This window comes from Ophidiomyces ophidiicola (genome assembly GCF_022830035.1).
Source record: "Ophidiomyces ophidiicola strain CBS 122913 chromosome Unknown scaffold_10, whole genome shotgun sequence".
NCBI lineage: Eukaryota > Fungi > Ascomycota > Eurotiomycetes > Onygenales > Onygenaceae > Ophidiomyces > Ophidiomyces ophidiicola.
In genome coordinates, this window is record NW_026054650.1 from 362,625 (window position 1) to 377,838 (window position 15,214).

The 15,214-nt window shown below is 50.3% G+C and overlaps 6 protein-coding genes across 6 annotated transcripts; 3 read left to right on the forward strand and 3 right to left on the reverse strand.

The window, feature by feature from the left end:
• Window positions 1-2,029: 2,029 nt before the first annotated feature.
• Window positions 2,030-3,391, forward strand: URA4 (dihydroorotase; the record flags this gene model as incomplete). The annotated part of the gene is made up of 6 exons (XM_049252283.1): window positions 2,030-2,164; window positions 2,229-2,306; window positions 2,342-2,480; window positions 2,542-2,799; window positions 2,848-2,989; window positions 3,046-3,391. 6 exons carry the CDS (start codon window positions 2,030-2,032, stop codon window positions 3,389-3,391), a joined length of 1,098 nt encoding a protein of 365 aa, XP_049108787.1.
• Window positions 3,392-3,728: 337 nt separating this feature from the next.
• On the forward strand, window positions 3,729-4,221 carry FPR2_1 (Peptidyl-prolyl cis-trans isomerase fpr2; the record flags this gene model as incomplete). The annotated part of the gene is made up of 2 exons (XM_049252284.1): window positions 3,729-3,979; window positions 4,053-4,221. 2 exons carry the CDS (start codon window positions 3,729-3,731, stop codon window positions 4,219-4,221), a joined length of 420 nt encoding a protein of 139 aa, XP_049108788.1.
• Window positions 4,222-4,535: 314 nt separating this feature from the next.
• On the reverse strand, window positions 4,536-5,555 carry LOZ57_003234 (uncharacterized protein; the record flags this gene model as incomplete). Its single annotated transcript, XM_049252285.1, has 2 exons — window positions 4,536-5,453; window positions 5,547-5,555. 2 exons carry the CDS (start codon window positions 5,553-5,555, stop codon window positions 4,536-4,538), a joined length of 927 nt encoding a protein of 308 aa, XP_049108789.1.
• Window positions 5,556-7,592: 2,037 nt separating this feature from the next.
• On the reverse strand, window positions 7,593-8,690 carry ZRT2 (low-affinity Zn(2+) transporter zrt2; the record flags this gene model as incomplete). The annotated part of the gene is made up of 1 exon (XM_049252286.1): window positions 7,593-8,690. The coding sequence occupies one exon, from the start codon at window positions 8,688-8,690 to the stop codon at window positions 7,593-7,595; it is 1,098 nt and encodes a 365-aa protein (XP_049108790.1).
• Window positions 8,691-9,785: 1,095 nt separating this feature from the next.
• Window positions 9,786-11,216, reverse strand: LOZ57_003236 (uncharacterized protein; the record flags this gene model as incomplete). The annotated part of the gene is made up of 3 exons (XM_049252287.1): window positions 9,786-10,770; window positions 10,829-10,967; window positions 11,057-11,216. The coding sequence occupies 3 exons, from the start codon at window positions 11,214-11,216 to the stop codon at window positions 9,786-9,788; spliced, it is 1,284 nt and encodes a 427-aa protein (XP_049108791.1).
• A 518-nt stretch (window positions 11,217-11,734) lies between these two features.
• On the forward strand, window positions 11,735-12,480 carry LOZ57_003237 (uncharacterized protein; the record flags this gene model as incomplete). Its single annotated transcript, XM_049252288.1, has 3 exons — window positions 11,735-11,775; window positions 11,840-11,966; window positions 12,037-12,480. 3 exons carry the CDS (start codon window positions 11,735-11,737, stop codon window positions 12,478-12,480), a joined length of 612 nt encoding a protein of 203 aa, XP_049108792.1.
• Window positions 12,481-15,214: the final 2,734 nt, after the last annotated feature.

The window sequence follows — 15,214 nt, forward strand, 5'->3', positions numbered from 1 at the left end:
GACTGCTACCTATGAAAGATGAAAGAATTAGCCGGAGGATTACGGGGGCAAGGAGGTGAAACTAAGAGTCGAAACTAGCAACAATGAAGGGGAACACTTACCATACGAAGTCTGAGAGCTTGCTGAGCTATATCCGCTGGTCGTACTCGCTTGCGAAGAAGTACTTGAAGAATAGGAGTGGGGCATGATGGCGAAATGAGAAGAAAAACATCAATTATAAACTGCAAGACAATCTGAAGGAGATCTTCATTTTCCAGTGGGAGCTAATGAAGAAGTGGTAAGTAGACTTGAAAGGGAAAGGCATAGATACACTTTCAAAGAAAGTGTCGAAGAGATTAAAAGCACAACCTACTCAACAGGCAATGTTAGAATCATGGGGAAAAAGACAGGGGAGATGTCTTTCTTTTATGTAAGGACACGCTGAGAGGAAGAGAGGTCTGAAAGACAAAGTAGCCGCAGGTTAAGGAACGAGGTGTTCCCTGAATGCATTGAAATGGGTGGTGCTGCCTGACAAAAATGCATCTCAGCAGGCAGTAAGTCGCCAAAGCTACGCCGCTGGCATAGAAGAAGGAACGCAACTGCAGAATCTCATCGCAAGTCGCCGACAGGGCCAGGAAAAGGGAGGGATATGAAGTAATCGCACCAGGCAACCAAGCAGGAGCTGTAGGGTTGTGAGGCATCAAGTAATAGGGGAGGATGGAAAGGGTAAAGCGGCCTTGTCATAGAGTCAATCAGAGACTTTGATGCGGGACGGCCCTTGCGGTGATTCCATCGGCAGGACCAGCGCGGCGGAGCAAAGCATGTTGTATTAGGCAGAAAGCGGCACAGCAACGGGCTGATCAGCTGGGGCCCTATACTGCTGGGCCGCAAATGATGGGTCAAGCGGAGGGAGTCCAGGTCCATCTCGATGCTAATTATGGGGTGCAAAGGTGATTGGAAACGAATCGGGGGAAGAAACAAATGTATGACTGTTCCGAGTTGACTCAAACTGCTGCAGGGAGTTCATGGGTCTCCGGGCGGGCCAGCGATCAGCAAGAATTGGGGTTGGAGATGTGACAGGGGGAGCAGGCGTGGCTGGGAGAAACGCTGCAGGATTGAGGTTTGGGATCCAATTGGGCTTGCGACGCTGCGGAGTGCATCGTACCAAGCACCAAGGGCCGAGGTGTCTGCGTGCAGGAGGAAACGAGACGCTGCGATTTGGGCGGAGAGAGTCGGTTGTTGGTCACGGCCCAAACGGGACTAGCCGCAGCCTCAACGGTGGCGGGCCAGTGATTGGCTGGTTCTGCCACCGCTCCGGCAGCCAATCGCAGCACTGCATTGCTTGGCCTGGCTGGTGTGCGCAGGCTCAACGAACGGTGGGTGCAGGGCGAGTCGTCGCGGGACATCGCCGGGGCCACTGGGTGAGGCGCTGCGATCTCGCTGTTAATATCAGGCTGGCAGCTACAAAAAGTGAGGACGTGCCAGGTGTCGCAAAACTGATCAAACAAGAGAGAAGTCACGAACGTCGGCCCGGTCGCGAGGGGTCACTGGCGCCTCGTAGAGGCCATGGCTGAACCCAGCGTTCTCACACATCTTCCGATGCTAGAAACTCCAGTATGAACACTTCATGAGCATCTGATATTTTCTAGGTGACAGGTGGGTGGAAGATCTCTGTAGAATGGACCTGTTTTAGAGGCGTTGACGGTGTGTTCTGTCGCCATTTTAGGTCAATTTTCGTGGTAGAGAGCACCCTAAAATGTGGAAGCTAGACGAGTAGAACAAGTACCTCAATGTACTGAGCACCTGTGTAGGCGAATCTGGAGCAATCAGCGTTTGTGCTGGTGAGTGCTGTTGACAGCTCAGAAGCGAGGATTGCAGCGCAACATTAATTTATCCGACACGCCCAAGCGTTTTTCCGGCGAAGGCGGGATGTCGGATATCAATTTCGCCCCGCAGAGGCCTGGCATGTTACGGCTCCCCCGTAGTTGGGTAAATATTGGTAGATTGCAGCTCACGAGAATATTCTAGCCTCTCATCTACTACAGCTACCATGCGTTTGAAAGAAGTTAGCCGCCTGGAGCTTCCTCCAACAGCCGACATGCACGTCCATCTTCGCGACGGCCCGATGATGGAGTTGATCACGCCTCAGATACGAAGAGGCGGCGTTGATACCGTGTTTGTTATGGTGAGAAGAGCAATACACGTCGCTTTGCGATTTATATGAGGGTTTACCAACCTGCTCTACGTAGCCAAATCTTGTGCCGCCGGTCACAACCGTTGCTCAAGCTTTAGAGTACCGGAATCGCCTCCTAGCCATTGACCCAACTGTGACATATCTAATGTCTTTATATCTTCATATAAGTTAACCCTTTGCCCCGATACTCTTGCTGGCACAGAACAGCTCGGTTCTGACAGGTTGAAGATATACTCTTCAATCACCCCCGAGGTCATTGCTGAAGCCGCTGCCGCTGGTATTTCCGGAGTAAAAGTATACCCCCAAGGTATATTTTAAGTCCTTTTAGATCCCCAGTTTTCCCATTTATGTGGTTAATATCTCATTAGGTGTTACAACAAATTCTGCTTCGGGTGTTGCAAACCTAGATGATTTCTTTCCTGTTTTTGAAGCTATGGAGAAACATCACATTGTGCTCAATATTCATGGAGAAGTCCCTGATGTCAATGTCATGAATGCCGAAGAAGCATTCCTACCGACGCTGAAGAGAATACATGAGCATTTCCCAAACTTAAGAATCATCTTGGAGCACTGCTCCACAGCCGCGGCGGTAGAAGCTGTCCGTTCCTGCGGGTCATCTGTAGCAGGTAAGTATTCACAACTCACTCATGGATCCGAAAGTTGAAATTGAACAGCTACCATCACCGCTCACCACCTGTATCTGACGATCGATGATACTGTAAACCCTTTGGCGTTCTGCAAGCCCATCGCGAAGACTCCACAGGATCGAAACGCCTTGCTAAAAGCCTCTTGCAGCAACGATTCGAAATTCTTTTTGTATGTTGACCCTCATATTCTATCCTGGCCTTCATGGATTAGTGACTTGTTTGAAGTGGGAGTGATAGCGCTCCGCATCCAGTCAGTTCCAAGCAGGGTGCTACGCCCGCGGCTGGCGTCTACACCCAGTCCTTCGCAACCCAATACGTCGTCAAAGCACTGGAGGACGCAGTCGAAAGCGGCATCGTGGACGAGAGCGAAGTTACCCAGGAAAGTCTTGAGAACTTCCTAAGCCGATCTGGTAGAAAGTTTTACAAATTACCAGAAGAAAACGCCACGAAGATTGTGCTGGAAAGAAAAGGCGAGGTCATCCCCAAGACCATCAAGAGCGCGGATGGGAATGTTGAAGTTGCATTGTCAAAGGGTGGAGAAGATGTGTTTAGTCTTCGATGGGTGCATTAACTGGGGGGGTTGTTGGCTGTATAAAGTTTGAAAAGAGGTATATATAAAAGTTCTGGGGTTTCGAGCGGAGAAGATGAGAGGTTCATACGGAGTATATGAAGAAGACTTGGGGTCCATATTTTCCGGGGGTGGGGGCATGGCATTGAATTGTTCGCCCTGGCTTTAGTCCGTAGTCAAGTTTACAGCAGCGCGTGGGCCAAGATGGAAACGCGGCGTCTTTACCCCGTTCGGCCCGAAGTTAACAGATAAGCTTGAATGCAGTAACCAACTTAATAACAACTGCTTCTTCACCTCAATTACCAGAACCCAGCCTTCAAACACATCAAAATCCGCGACAATGCATCTCTCAACCTTTTTCTCCATCCTCTCCCTTTCCCTCGAGTCATTAGCCGCCGCCACCGATGTTCCCGAGGGCTTAAAGATCGAGAAAACCCACTCCGTCGAATGCAAGCGGCGCACCGCCAACGGCGACAACGTCAACATGCATTATCGCGGTACTCTTGCAGGTAGCGGCAAGCAATTCGACGCCAGCTATGATCGTGGAGAGCCGTTGAGTTTCGTGTTGGGCGCGGGGATGGTCATCAAGGGGTAGGTTAAACGCGCCCTCCTAAATGCGCCTACAAAAACGAGAGAAAGACGTCAAATTAATTGCTATATGTAGTTGGGACCAGGGTCTTCTCGACATGTGCATTGGTGATAAGAGAAAGCTGACGATCCCGCCGGAGCTCGCTTATGGAGACCGCGACTTGGGAATAATCCCAGCCGGATCGACTTTGGTCTTTGAAACGGAGTTGATGGGTATTGATGGCGTGTCGAAGGACGAGCTTTGAGTTATGTGTTAAATGATCGTATGGGCCATGTTCAGATTACTACATTCGCATTGAAAGTGGCTCCGTACTATCTGCTCCGGCCTCGTGCAGAAGCCAAACAGTGAATGTAAAGAGAGCAAGAAAAGAAGCCTGCTTTTACTACAAGAGCTCTACCGGTTGACTACTATTTGCCAGCTACTCACAACGGGCACAGAAAAGGGGCGAAAAAACAAAAAAGACTATTTCCATGCGAAAGGAGATAAATCATGGACGTGGGTATCATAATCCAAACTCTATAGACACAGTATGATAGTTATATAAAGAGAATTTTGGAACTAATCCATCTCATCTAGAGTTCCTGGCTGTGCTGCCAGCTCGTTTTCGCTGACCAAGATACCCACCATACATTCCCCTAACATTCCATCCCAATTAACCCATGGATGGACTTCTAGAAAGAGCTTCTCTGAGTCCTTTCCAACGCCTCTTAGAAGTTCTCCTTTACCTCCGGGATGGAAGGGTAAGTACGGAGTAATATTATAAACCTTTCCTTGATACGACGTCCATGCATCTCGTCCCTTTCGTCCATTTTGGGCCTTCAGCATAGATGGCGTCACTCGTAAGAGCCCTGGAGGTACATTTTCACCTCTAAGATTACTCCGCGGGTTCGAAGTCAAAGCGGCCCAGTCAAGCGGGGAATGGCCCGGCTCGAGGACGACTTGCCGGGATGATTTTTGTGGCACACCGGATACGCCGAATGGGGAGAGGGTGCTGCTGGATAGCCGGCTAGTGGGAGGTGTGCGGGAAGGGGGTACGCGGAGGGATGATGCACTGGATGGAGGTGGGCGAAGTGGAGCGCGCAGAGAGGGTCGTGGCGGTGGTGGCATCAAGCCGGCGGACTTGTTGGCAAGAGAACTCGGCCGCGGAGGGGGTGGCATAGAACCAGGGAGCGAAGGACGCGCATCTGGTGGAGAGCGGACGTCTATCGGCGAAGAAATTGAAGGGGCCACAGGTGGCTGTTTAGAGGACTTTAATGACATTGGCGGTTGGTCCAGGTTCAGCACTGGGATATTCAAACCAGGCGGTGGGGCAGCCGGGATCGCCTTTGGTGTAGTATCCGTGGGCTCTGCATCATCTTCTGGCGAGACTCTCTCTTTAACCTCATTTTCCAACTCTAAATGCGGCACGGTCGGTGTGTTATGTGAGGACTCCGGTTCGTGTCTGGGAGGACTTGGGGTGGAAGCGCTTGTGTTTCGCTGGGGGGATGGCCATGGTACGAAATCCCACGAGTGCGGTGGATGTTTGTATAGGATATACGACACAGAGACCAGAAAAACCCCAAAGCCAACCCAGCCCATTTCAGAATAAAGGCATCCCCACTGCTAGCAAACTGCGCGTAACCGACGGGCGCCGGCGATGAGAATCGATAGTGATTAGCTTGGCGAGTTTGCACTGTTTGTATTCTCTGGTCGTTCTCACCGCATGCCCAGCATTCTTCGTACGGATTATTTAAAATGTCCCGACATGCCTGAGACTCGCATTTACATTTGGACTGATAAAGTTAGTATCTTTGGCCGAGCGAGTCATCGTTCGGGCCTCAACTTACGAACTCTCTCGAACATATCCTGCTGAATATCAATACTAATGAAACAGAGTGCTCCATACGGAGTACAAGGCAAACAATCACCATGCTGTTTCTTTCCCCCATGAAGGCATCAATAGTATCTCACTGAGAACTCCTAGCCCTTTTAGGAAGCCGAGCAAAAGGCGCTGCTTGGCATCACAGCGCCATCTGAGCTCTGGCCTCTCATAGCGGATCATACTCGCTTCTCTTGTTGATTTCAGCCTTGCTATTTCTACCGCACCTTTTTTTCCCGGGAAGATGAAGACAACAATCACAACACTGGCGCTGGAACAGCGAAGTGGTATGACCTCAATATGATTTCTCTTTACCCCCTCTTGGTCGTGTTCTGTGGCTCCCTTGCCAGCGGCTTCTCACTCTTTAAACGCGATGGATTGAAAGTTCTGTCGCCTACACGTGGCGAAAGATTTAACACTGGCATTGATATCGAAATTCGATGGGAGGTGTCTGACGCCAAACAGGTGAAACTCGAGCTTCGGAAGGGGCTCCCCGATAGTTTGACCACTGTTCATTCCATCTCATGTATGTGGAAATCGTTAAGCCGGAGAATCACCCACATGTGATACAGGCATACACTAATACCTCTATGCTGTAGCGGGTACTTCAAACAATGGTTCCTACCAATAGCGCAGCCGTGACGATAGTTTTTTGAGAGCACCCTCGACTGCTAAACTCCCAACCGCCCCGCCAACCGGCTGCGACTATCTCATCGCCGTTCGTGATACCGAGAGGCTTGCTAATTCCGACTACTTCGCCATAATCAATCCGCGGGATGGCGATTTGGCTAAGGACGCCGAGTGCCCAGGGGCAGCTCCAAGTTCTCAGAGTCAAGGTAATCCAAGTGCCACTGGTGGAAATCAGAATAGGGGTGCAGGTATTCCTGGTTGCCCAAAAGGCATGCGTTTTTAATGTCTAAAAGCTGATTCGTCTTTTTTACCGATTAAGAAAATAGCCAGGGTAGCGTGTCCGTAGCCCTGCTTGGAGGCGCAATCGGTGGTGTAGCCGGGGGGTTAATCCTTGGATTTGCAATCATAGTCTTTCTTGGTCGGTCGCGGGGCTGGTTCGTCAGCGATGCTCACATACGGGGAATCGTTGCTGGCGAAATTGACGCCACCCGGAGGTACACTAATTGTGACCATAAACCGCCGATAGGTGCTGCCCCGATATATCAGATGCCTGGGCGGCCCGAAGAAACATAAGATTTAGGAAGAGGAGAATCATCTTTCACATGTTTTGATGGTTTGTAACCAGGATACCACCTTTCCAGCACTTTTTATTATCTATATGATTTTTAGAGTGCAGTAGCAATGGCCTTAGGACAGTAGCCACATGGAAAGAACTAATTTGTCCATCGCAGCTGTGGTGCAACTTTTATGCCTGCATGTTGTGCGACTTCCTGACCGGACCAAGCAGTGAGAGGAGTTCCGGGCAAGGGCTAAAAGCCATGTATATAATAGATACTTAAAGTTCCAATTCACAGGTATCAAATACTAATGCCCCCCCACAATCCCTATTCATGAATACAGCAATCATAGAAGTTACAGTAGGCACCAAGAAAACAGTTATGTAAGACAGCATATGGAAGCTTCCTATTAGTATGTACAGTTCAGATCCTTAACTTTTCATTCCAACTGGCATGCGCAGAAAAACGCCCATAAATGCATGTGTAACTACACACCTAGTAGGTACCAAGATGTACCAGATAAAGGGTAAGAAGGTAATATGTGCAACGAAATCTCCAACCAAGTCTCTTTCATGCCCATTTTCCCAGCAGGGCCATGAGCATCGCCCCAAGACATAGCAGCCCAAATGCCAGGAGCACAGTGCGAATAGGCGCCCGGCGCATGGAGGTACTGAACATGAACTCGTGGGCCATCAGTTCCACAAGGGAGGTATATATCAGAATGCCGGCAGAAATTGAGTCAAAGATCCCATTGACAATCAAGGTGGTGCGGCCTTCGGGGGGGTAAGAGTTTCTGATACCCAAGCCAACGGCAATGGCAATTGGCGTAGACAAACCAAAGGCGATGGCGAGGAAATACGGTGTTAGGCGCTTTGATTGGGGCCACGGGATGGTGGCAAGACGGGAGCCGAGACCGAGGCCCTCGAATGTCTGGTGAAAGACTAGGACGATGTAGAGGGTTCTAAATTCCTCGCCAGAGACTGCGAGCGTAAGGCCGATGAAGATGGAATGGAAAATGATTCCGAACTCGAGGATAAAGACGGAGGTGAGTTGGGCACTGTAGTTTTCAAATAGAGCGGTATGGGAGCCTTCGACGGCGTTGGTGCCGCCGTCTGATGGATGGTCTTGGGTATGGTTCAGATGGCTATCTTCTGGACGAGGGGACTTGCGTTCGTCCGTGGAGGAAGTGGTCAGGCCAGTCTCTGGGGATACATTTGGTGCAGGGTGTTCATCGCCTTGACCAAAGCGGGCATATCGCATCACCATCAGCTCGACGAAGAACAAGGTGATAATAGTCATGAGTAGAATGCCCTCAACCCAGGAATATGATGTGATGGGCCCAGTAAGACACGGATTACTCAGTGCCTCATGGGCGGGAGCGAGCAGGTGGATAAAAGACGTAGCGATGATGACGCCAGAGCCGAAGAACTTCGCGACGAAAAAAACCCAGGCGAGGATGCGTGATTTTCGAGTGTTCTCGGCATATGGGTCCTGTCGGGCCAGGACGGGAACGAGGGCACCTAGCAGTGAGCCAATCAACATGACAAACACCGCAGAGATGCGTAGTGCCATGTCGCCGTTGAATTCATTGCCAGTGTTACAGATAGGAACTTGGCCATTGCCGGCGTGATTTTGACGCCGACTAAGCGCTGTCGAGATGGAATCCATGATGTTAAAAAAAAGTAGGGAAAGCCACAATGGTAGTTGTGTGTATGCAGGAATTGGGTAGCCAGGCGGCTTGATAGTTATAATTCGAGTCCAGACAATAAGGAGATGGGGTAAGATCCGAGCTCATAGGCGATGAAAGGTCTATATAAAGAACACAGGAAAAACAAACGGTAGCCAGATAAGATCAATCTATTATGAATGCATGAATCCCGCTTTTTACAACGATGAAAAAAGCAAGCACTCTAAGGATAAAACAATTGGATGTTGCCAAAGTTGGAATCGATTTCACATTAGGGTATATTCGGGGCGAAGGAATGGCGTGTGTCTTAGCTGTGGCCCAAACGCTAATGGCGGGCTGGGTCTGAGATCTGATTGGAAGTAGCTATTGAGGGTCTATCGTTATGCTGCCAATAGTTGTAAGCTTCGCGGGATCAAGCTTGAGGGGCGGCTCGCTTGGGCAAAGCTTGGACAGGGAGAGATGGGGCTGGTAACGAGTTGTGGGCGGCGATCTGGGGACCTCGAGCACGGAGACAGGGCAGGGTGGAGCCAAATTCTCCGGAGAAACTTTTCGTGTATCCCTCGTGGTGTCGTTGCTTTTTGACGCCAGGGCGCAGCATCCAACCAGGCGGGACAAGGAAACGAAGGGAATGACCGGGGCTCGCTGGCGCGTAAGATGGGAGCGGTAGATGATACACGGAGGTTGGGCGCAGGGACAGGCGGTGTCAATGGCGGCGAGAGGGAGATGTCAGAGGCAGAGACAGCGAGGGGACACAGAGGCAGGAGTCGAAGCCGCCGTGCGGTCAGCGAGGGATGGAAACGGCAGGTGACTAAGCATGAGAGCATCTGGGGACCTTGGGGGCACGCGTGGCGCTGAGTCAGCAGCAGCCAGCGCCAATCAGGACGTGGCGAGCGGTATAGTGGCGAGGACCTTGGGGGAAAGGCGGCCAAGAAAACGGGGGTTACCAGCGCGCTGATTGGCCGGCCGCGCAAGGGCGCATTTCCGCTTAGATTGGGAAGGAACAAAGGATGGAGGGGGTCTCCGGTGACCGCTTCGTCGGGAGCAACGCCAGATCGCATAACGGAAGGCACGCGCCTTCACAGTCCCAGGATCGAGCCTGCCTCACCGAATTGCGATTGTGCGCGTTGCGGCTCGTCGGCTGACCCGGGTTGCGGCTCTTCTCCGTCTTGCTCCTCATCCGTGTCCACCACCTGAACTAGGCCAACCTTGAAGATGTAAAACACAAACATGCCCACGCCGATCACTGTCGTCGCTGCAGACACCAAAGCATCCTGCCTGTAGTGTTTGGCCGCCGTCGAGACCTCTTTGGGATTAAGCGACGCTTCCATACCTGTTTCTTGGAGGCGTCTGCTCAGGCGGATATCCTTTATTACCGGGATCGAATCGGCGACGCCTTCAAGGAGGCTTCGACCAATACCCGCAAGGCCAATTTTAGGTGGAAGCTGCCAAGGCAGGTGAGAGTTAGACACGTTCCCTGATAACACCGCTGCCGCATCGATCTGGCCTCCAAAACACGAGGCTTGCATTTCATCAACATAGGAGCAAAGCGATGGCGCCAGATCCAATAGATAGTCTTTGAGCCACGGGTCAGGCAGGTTAGGGATAAGGGCTAGCGAGATATACCCCAGCGCTAAGCAGTCCAAAGTTGACACCCGCCTTGCACTGGGATCCTTGTTGGTGATTACCTCTTCTAGCGGTGTCGCAACAAAATCCACCAAGTTCCGCAGCCGAAATCGAGACGATGCCTGTCCCAATGCGCTAGACATAGTTTCTCGGGGTTTAGTCGTCAGGCTCTTTGGAATATGGGCTGCGGCCAGTTGAATTGAACTCCGCCCTTGCTGCCTCTCTTGCTCAACGTCCGGGTCGTTCGCCGAGTGCACGCCAAATAACGCTGCTCTCGCTTTGGCGCGTGACAGTATCGCAGGTGGAATGATCCATTGATTTGGCCATTGGAGCATGGTTCCATAAGCGGGGGACGTGGCGAAGCGGTAGTTTTCGCTATTGTCATACAGAGACAGATCGATGAGCAGTGTGCCACGACTTTCGAGGACACACGAGAGCCTTTCAACGACCATTAGTGACGCGCATCGACATAGAAGAAGGGATATTGCAAGCGTACGCGACAATGTCTGATTTTTCTTCAGGACTAACCCATCCATCCAGATTCCACTTCCCGCCAGAGTATTGCTTCAGGAATTGAACGATATTCTCGAATCCGCTAACCCATCTTAGCCCCGTCCATAGCGCAGGTAGCTTCTCTGTGTAGTGGCACAGCTCCGTCAGCTAAATCGATTTCATGAATCTTAATGGAGCGTGTTATGGCACACTGGCCATAGTTTGCACATACGTGTAGGAACAATGTTGGGGTCGCTTCCAGGTATCAACACCCAGGCCGGTGGATCCGCTTTCGGCACAGCGAGCGTAAGTAATGCAATCGCAGCAATACATTCCGCGTCAATCGAGGGCAGGCCGAACGCCGGGCCCCAGGTGTGAAGTTCAAGCGCCATCTTCCAGCCACGTAAACGTCCAGGATCTCTGGGCCGACGTTTAATAACTTAGCGTTCTATTTGCATTCACTGAATTATCGCCATAAATATCTAAGTATCAGTTGGGTTTATTGGATACCCCGAAGATGTTGGGTTTCTAATGAATCGCGATGGATTGTCGTCCGTGAAGCCGCGGTCAGCTTCGGTGGTCGTTCGAGGTATGGGCCAAAAAAATCCGAGGTCACGTGCCAAGCCTGTTGAGCCGCGCCGATTGGATTCTCGAACGTCAATAGCTTAAATGCCAGGCTTTCCCCCAAATATGACCCTGCCCGGCGCAGCATAAAGCATAAAGCATAAGATGCCCAAAAAGCTGCTGGAAGCTCTGGCAGGACTGCTGATGTCATGGCAGCTGCACTGAGTGCGATGCAACCTCTGCACCGAAAGATGTTCCCTGGAATATACCAACGCTATTACTTGAGTGATAGAGCCTCAATTGCGCAATATTATTCTCTATAAATACGTCTTCTGCAGAAATTGCGATGGATGAACGCCAGACGTCGTTCTTACGACATGTGCAACTGTACTCTTCTTCTACTCGATGTTCCGTTGTTGCGATGGCGGGCTTGGACGCTGACTGTACATAGATATTTTGAGGAATCCATCCTCACAGATACAACATTGACATGCAAAGGCGCGAGGTTCGAGGTCCATAGGTTTGTTCTCGCGTGTCACTCAGAGTTCTTTCTTAATGCCTTCCGCAGCGAATGGAACGTAGGTACTTCCTGTACTAGCAATTATTTTCGTCTTTACTTGTAGAGAGAAGCTGCTGATCTCCCAATAGGAAGCTAAACCTGGCACCATGGACCTCTCAGAGGACGAACCCGGTATTATCCAAGCCCTGGTTGAATACGTCTACCATCTCGACTACACATGCTTCCCCGACACAGGGGACATCTACACACTTCTGTTCCATGCCAAGGTGTTCAAACTGGCGGACAAATACGACATCTACCATCTGCGCAAACTGGCGCTGGCAAGGGTGAAAAGCATCGACTTGAACTATTTGCTCTTCCCCGTGGTCGCCGACCTGATCCGGATGGCCTACGCCCCGGGCACGCATACCTCTGAACTACGCCAGGAGCTGTTGAATGCGATCATCCCCACCATTTTGACGTTGCAGGTGGATCCGGACTTTCAGGATCTATACATGACCATGCCAGAATTTGCGAGGGATATCGTCAACGAGACCACCCGCTCGAGGAAGACGTTTCTGCCGCTCGAATAGTACGCCCCCGCGCGGTGACCTTGGAGATATAAATCCCAAGGAATTTTCCCAGCCCTTAATTGATTTTCCCTCCCCTGGCCCTGGGAAATGCGATTCCTTCTGGGTACTGTATCCGTTGCTTTCTAGCAAGCCCTGACCTTGTGTCGTGCTGATCCCTGGGTGCTTAACTTGTAAAACGTAACCATCGTTTCTTTGATTTCAATTCTTCGAGCTCTTCCTAACCTTTGTAGCAGGGCTTCCTATCTTCCAGGAGCTTACAAATTGCCCCCCTCTCTATCGGAGAGGCAGCCTTCTAAGAAGCCGCAAGTGAAGGATATCGTACCAGCAGCCGTTTCCGCACTCCGTATTTAATAAAGTATATGGAGATGGTGTGCTACACAGGCCTCTCTATTTTGCCTCCCCCCCTGGTGGAGACTGAGCAGAGCTTGTGAATTGTAATAATAATAATGATAATAATAACAATAGTGATTTCACACGAAAACCTGACCATTCGGCAGGCTTCAGAATCCTAAATGACATTTTGTACTCCATTGTGGCCCTCTTATAAATATTCTAAATTGTGAATTCTATCCCAGCTCTTCTTCAAACAAGGTTGAGGGGAACGTTCCTGGCAGGCGTTCTCTCAATAACCCAGAAACAAATCGTAGACACGACCAGTATTATGATAACGCGGATATTTCCCCAATAATTCAAGGCTCATTGAAGCCGTGCACATTCTTAGCACTAATTATGCCCAGAGTCACCCAGGAGACACCGAGAAATACCATCTTCATGCCATACATGGTGCCTGACACAGATCATGATCTTTTTTTTTTTTTTCCCCTCCAAATTCTCCCCCATGATGCAACCGTGTTTTCGCCCAAGCTATGTCATATTTCTTCCCAGATATCTTTGAAAACCGAGCGATTTATTGGACCCCATGGGAGGGAGGCATGTACTGTACACCGCTTGATTTTCTATCGAGAAGGCCCATTTGGTACTGTTCGGATGACAGCACGCGGGCTAGGTTAGGTAGTTCCGCAGGTACAAGTACCTAACTTCGTAGAGACTATTAAAGCCAGGTCCCGGGCACCACCGTGGAACTTTTAATCCCCTTGGGGCCTTGGTTTTCCCGGCTCGATTGGGGAGGTTATAATATATATACCCTGGGAAGATATATATATAAAAAAGAAAAAGAGAAAAAGAAACTGGAACCCCGGCATATGTCTTGGTTCGACATACTGGCGGTTGGTTGGTTTGCCTTCCAGGCCAAACTCAGAACTCATTGTCGCGGGTTCATTATTAGTTCGCGTACCAATAATATCGGGAACGCTGGTAACTTTTTTGTTTGAGAACCGTCGACTTCAGCTGAGAAGGGATCTAGAGTATCTATAGCTTTGACGACCGAAACCACAATGCATGCACACGAATAAGGAAGGGGAGCGTGGGCGTGAGTACTGTCGAAGTCTATTTTGATATATATTTTTTTAAAATCTCTAGAAGCCTATAAAGCTAAGGTGGGGGGGGGTTCTTTTTTCAAAGCAAAACAGCAGAATGGTACAGGGACAGAGCTATCATCGAGCCTCGAAGCCGGAAAATGGTGCGAAAAAAAAAAGTTCTTTTTTTGGGTATTTGTTTTCTTTTTTTTTGGGCTCTTCTCTTCATTTTTTTATTTTTCATACTGCATCAACCACATGCAAACGTGTGTAGCGTATTACATTAACATTACAAAAGCCACCATCTTTCAACGGACGAACAGAACGAGAAAAAAAAAAGCAAAGAAAAGAAAAGAACAAGCGCGGGGAACATCCGAATGAAAATAAGGGCGGGGAGGGAGGGAAGTTGTCTATGGAATACAAGTGTGTATATATCAAACAGGCAAAGAAGCGGAATGAAAAAAAAAGGGTGTGTTAGTTAAGACAAGAGGGACGAAGGGAAAAGGTTGGAGAAGCCTTGAAAAAAAAAAAAAAAAAAAAAAAGGAATGTTGTGCTGGAAATATTAAAATAGCAGCAGCACAACACCAACCGACAAATACGGAGGCGAGCGGGTCGTGCTTCCCGGGGACATGGGGCGGAGGAAGCATAAGGCTGGAGCAGGTTTCCTGATCCGTCTGTTTCTTTTCTTCAGGGAAAGCAAGAAAAAAAAAGGAGTCACGGCCAACCAAGGTATGGAAGAAGGGCAGCGAATGAGAGCAGCAGTGGCTGGGTCCCGAGGCGGTGGGAGCGACATCGTGTATGTCGTAGTAGTAGTAGTAGTAGTAGTATCCGCGAAGTTGTCTGCACGTCAGCATGAGCATGCACGTATGGTAGTCAACTAGTTGCGATCTGCTGAAGATACGAGGACGCAAAGCCGAGTGTGGCGGGCAGGTGATCCGGAAAGGGAAAAACGCAACAACGGAAGCGCAACTCCCGACGACGACGACGCGCCGGCCAGGCTCACCTGACAACCGCCGGCCCCTCTCCCCTTCCCCTCCATCCCTCCCCGGTCGGCAGAAAAAAAAAAAGTAAAGAGCACGGCTGTGACTCAGGCTGCAGGCTGCGCGGGCCAGAAACGCCGCAGTGCCGGAGACGAACTAATGCAGGGCCAGGGCGGGTTGCTGTTTTCCGACGCATGCACAAAAAGGTTAAAATAAATGGGGTGGTGGTGCGCCGGCGTCTCCGCGAGTCAGATGACGGCCTTGATGGCTGCTGGGGGCTGCGATGTGCGCGATATTATTGCCCGCACGCCCTGCAGTAGTGATGGAGAGGTGTCAAT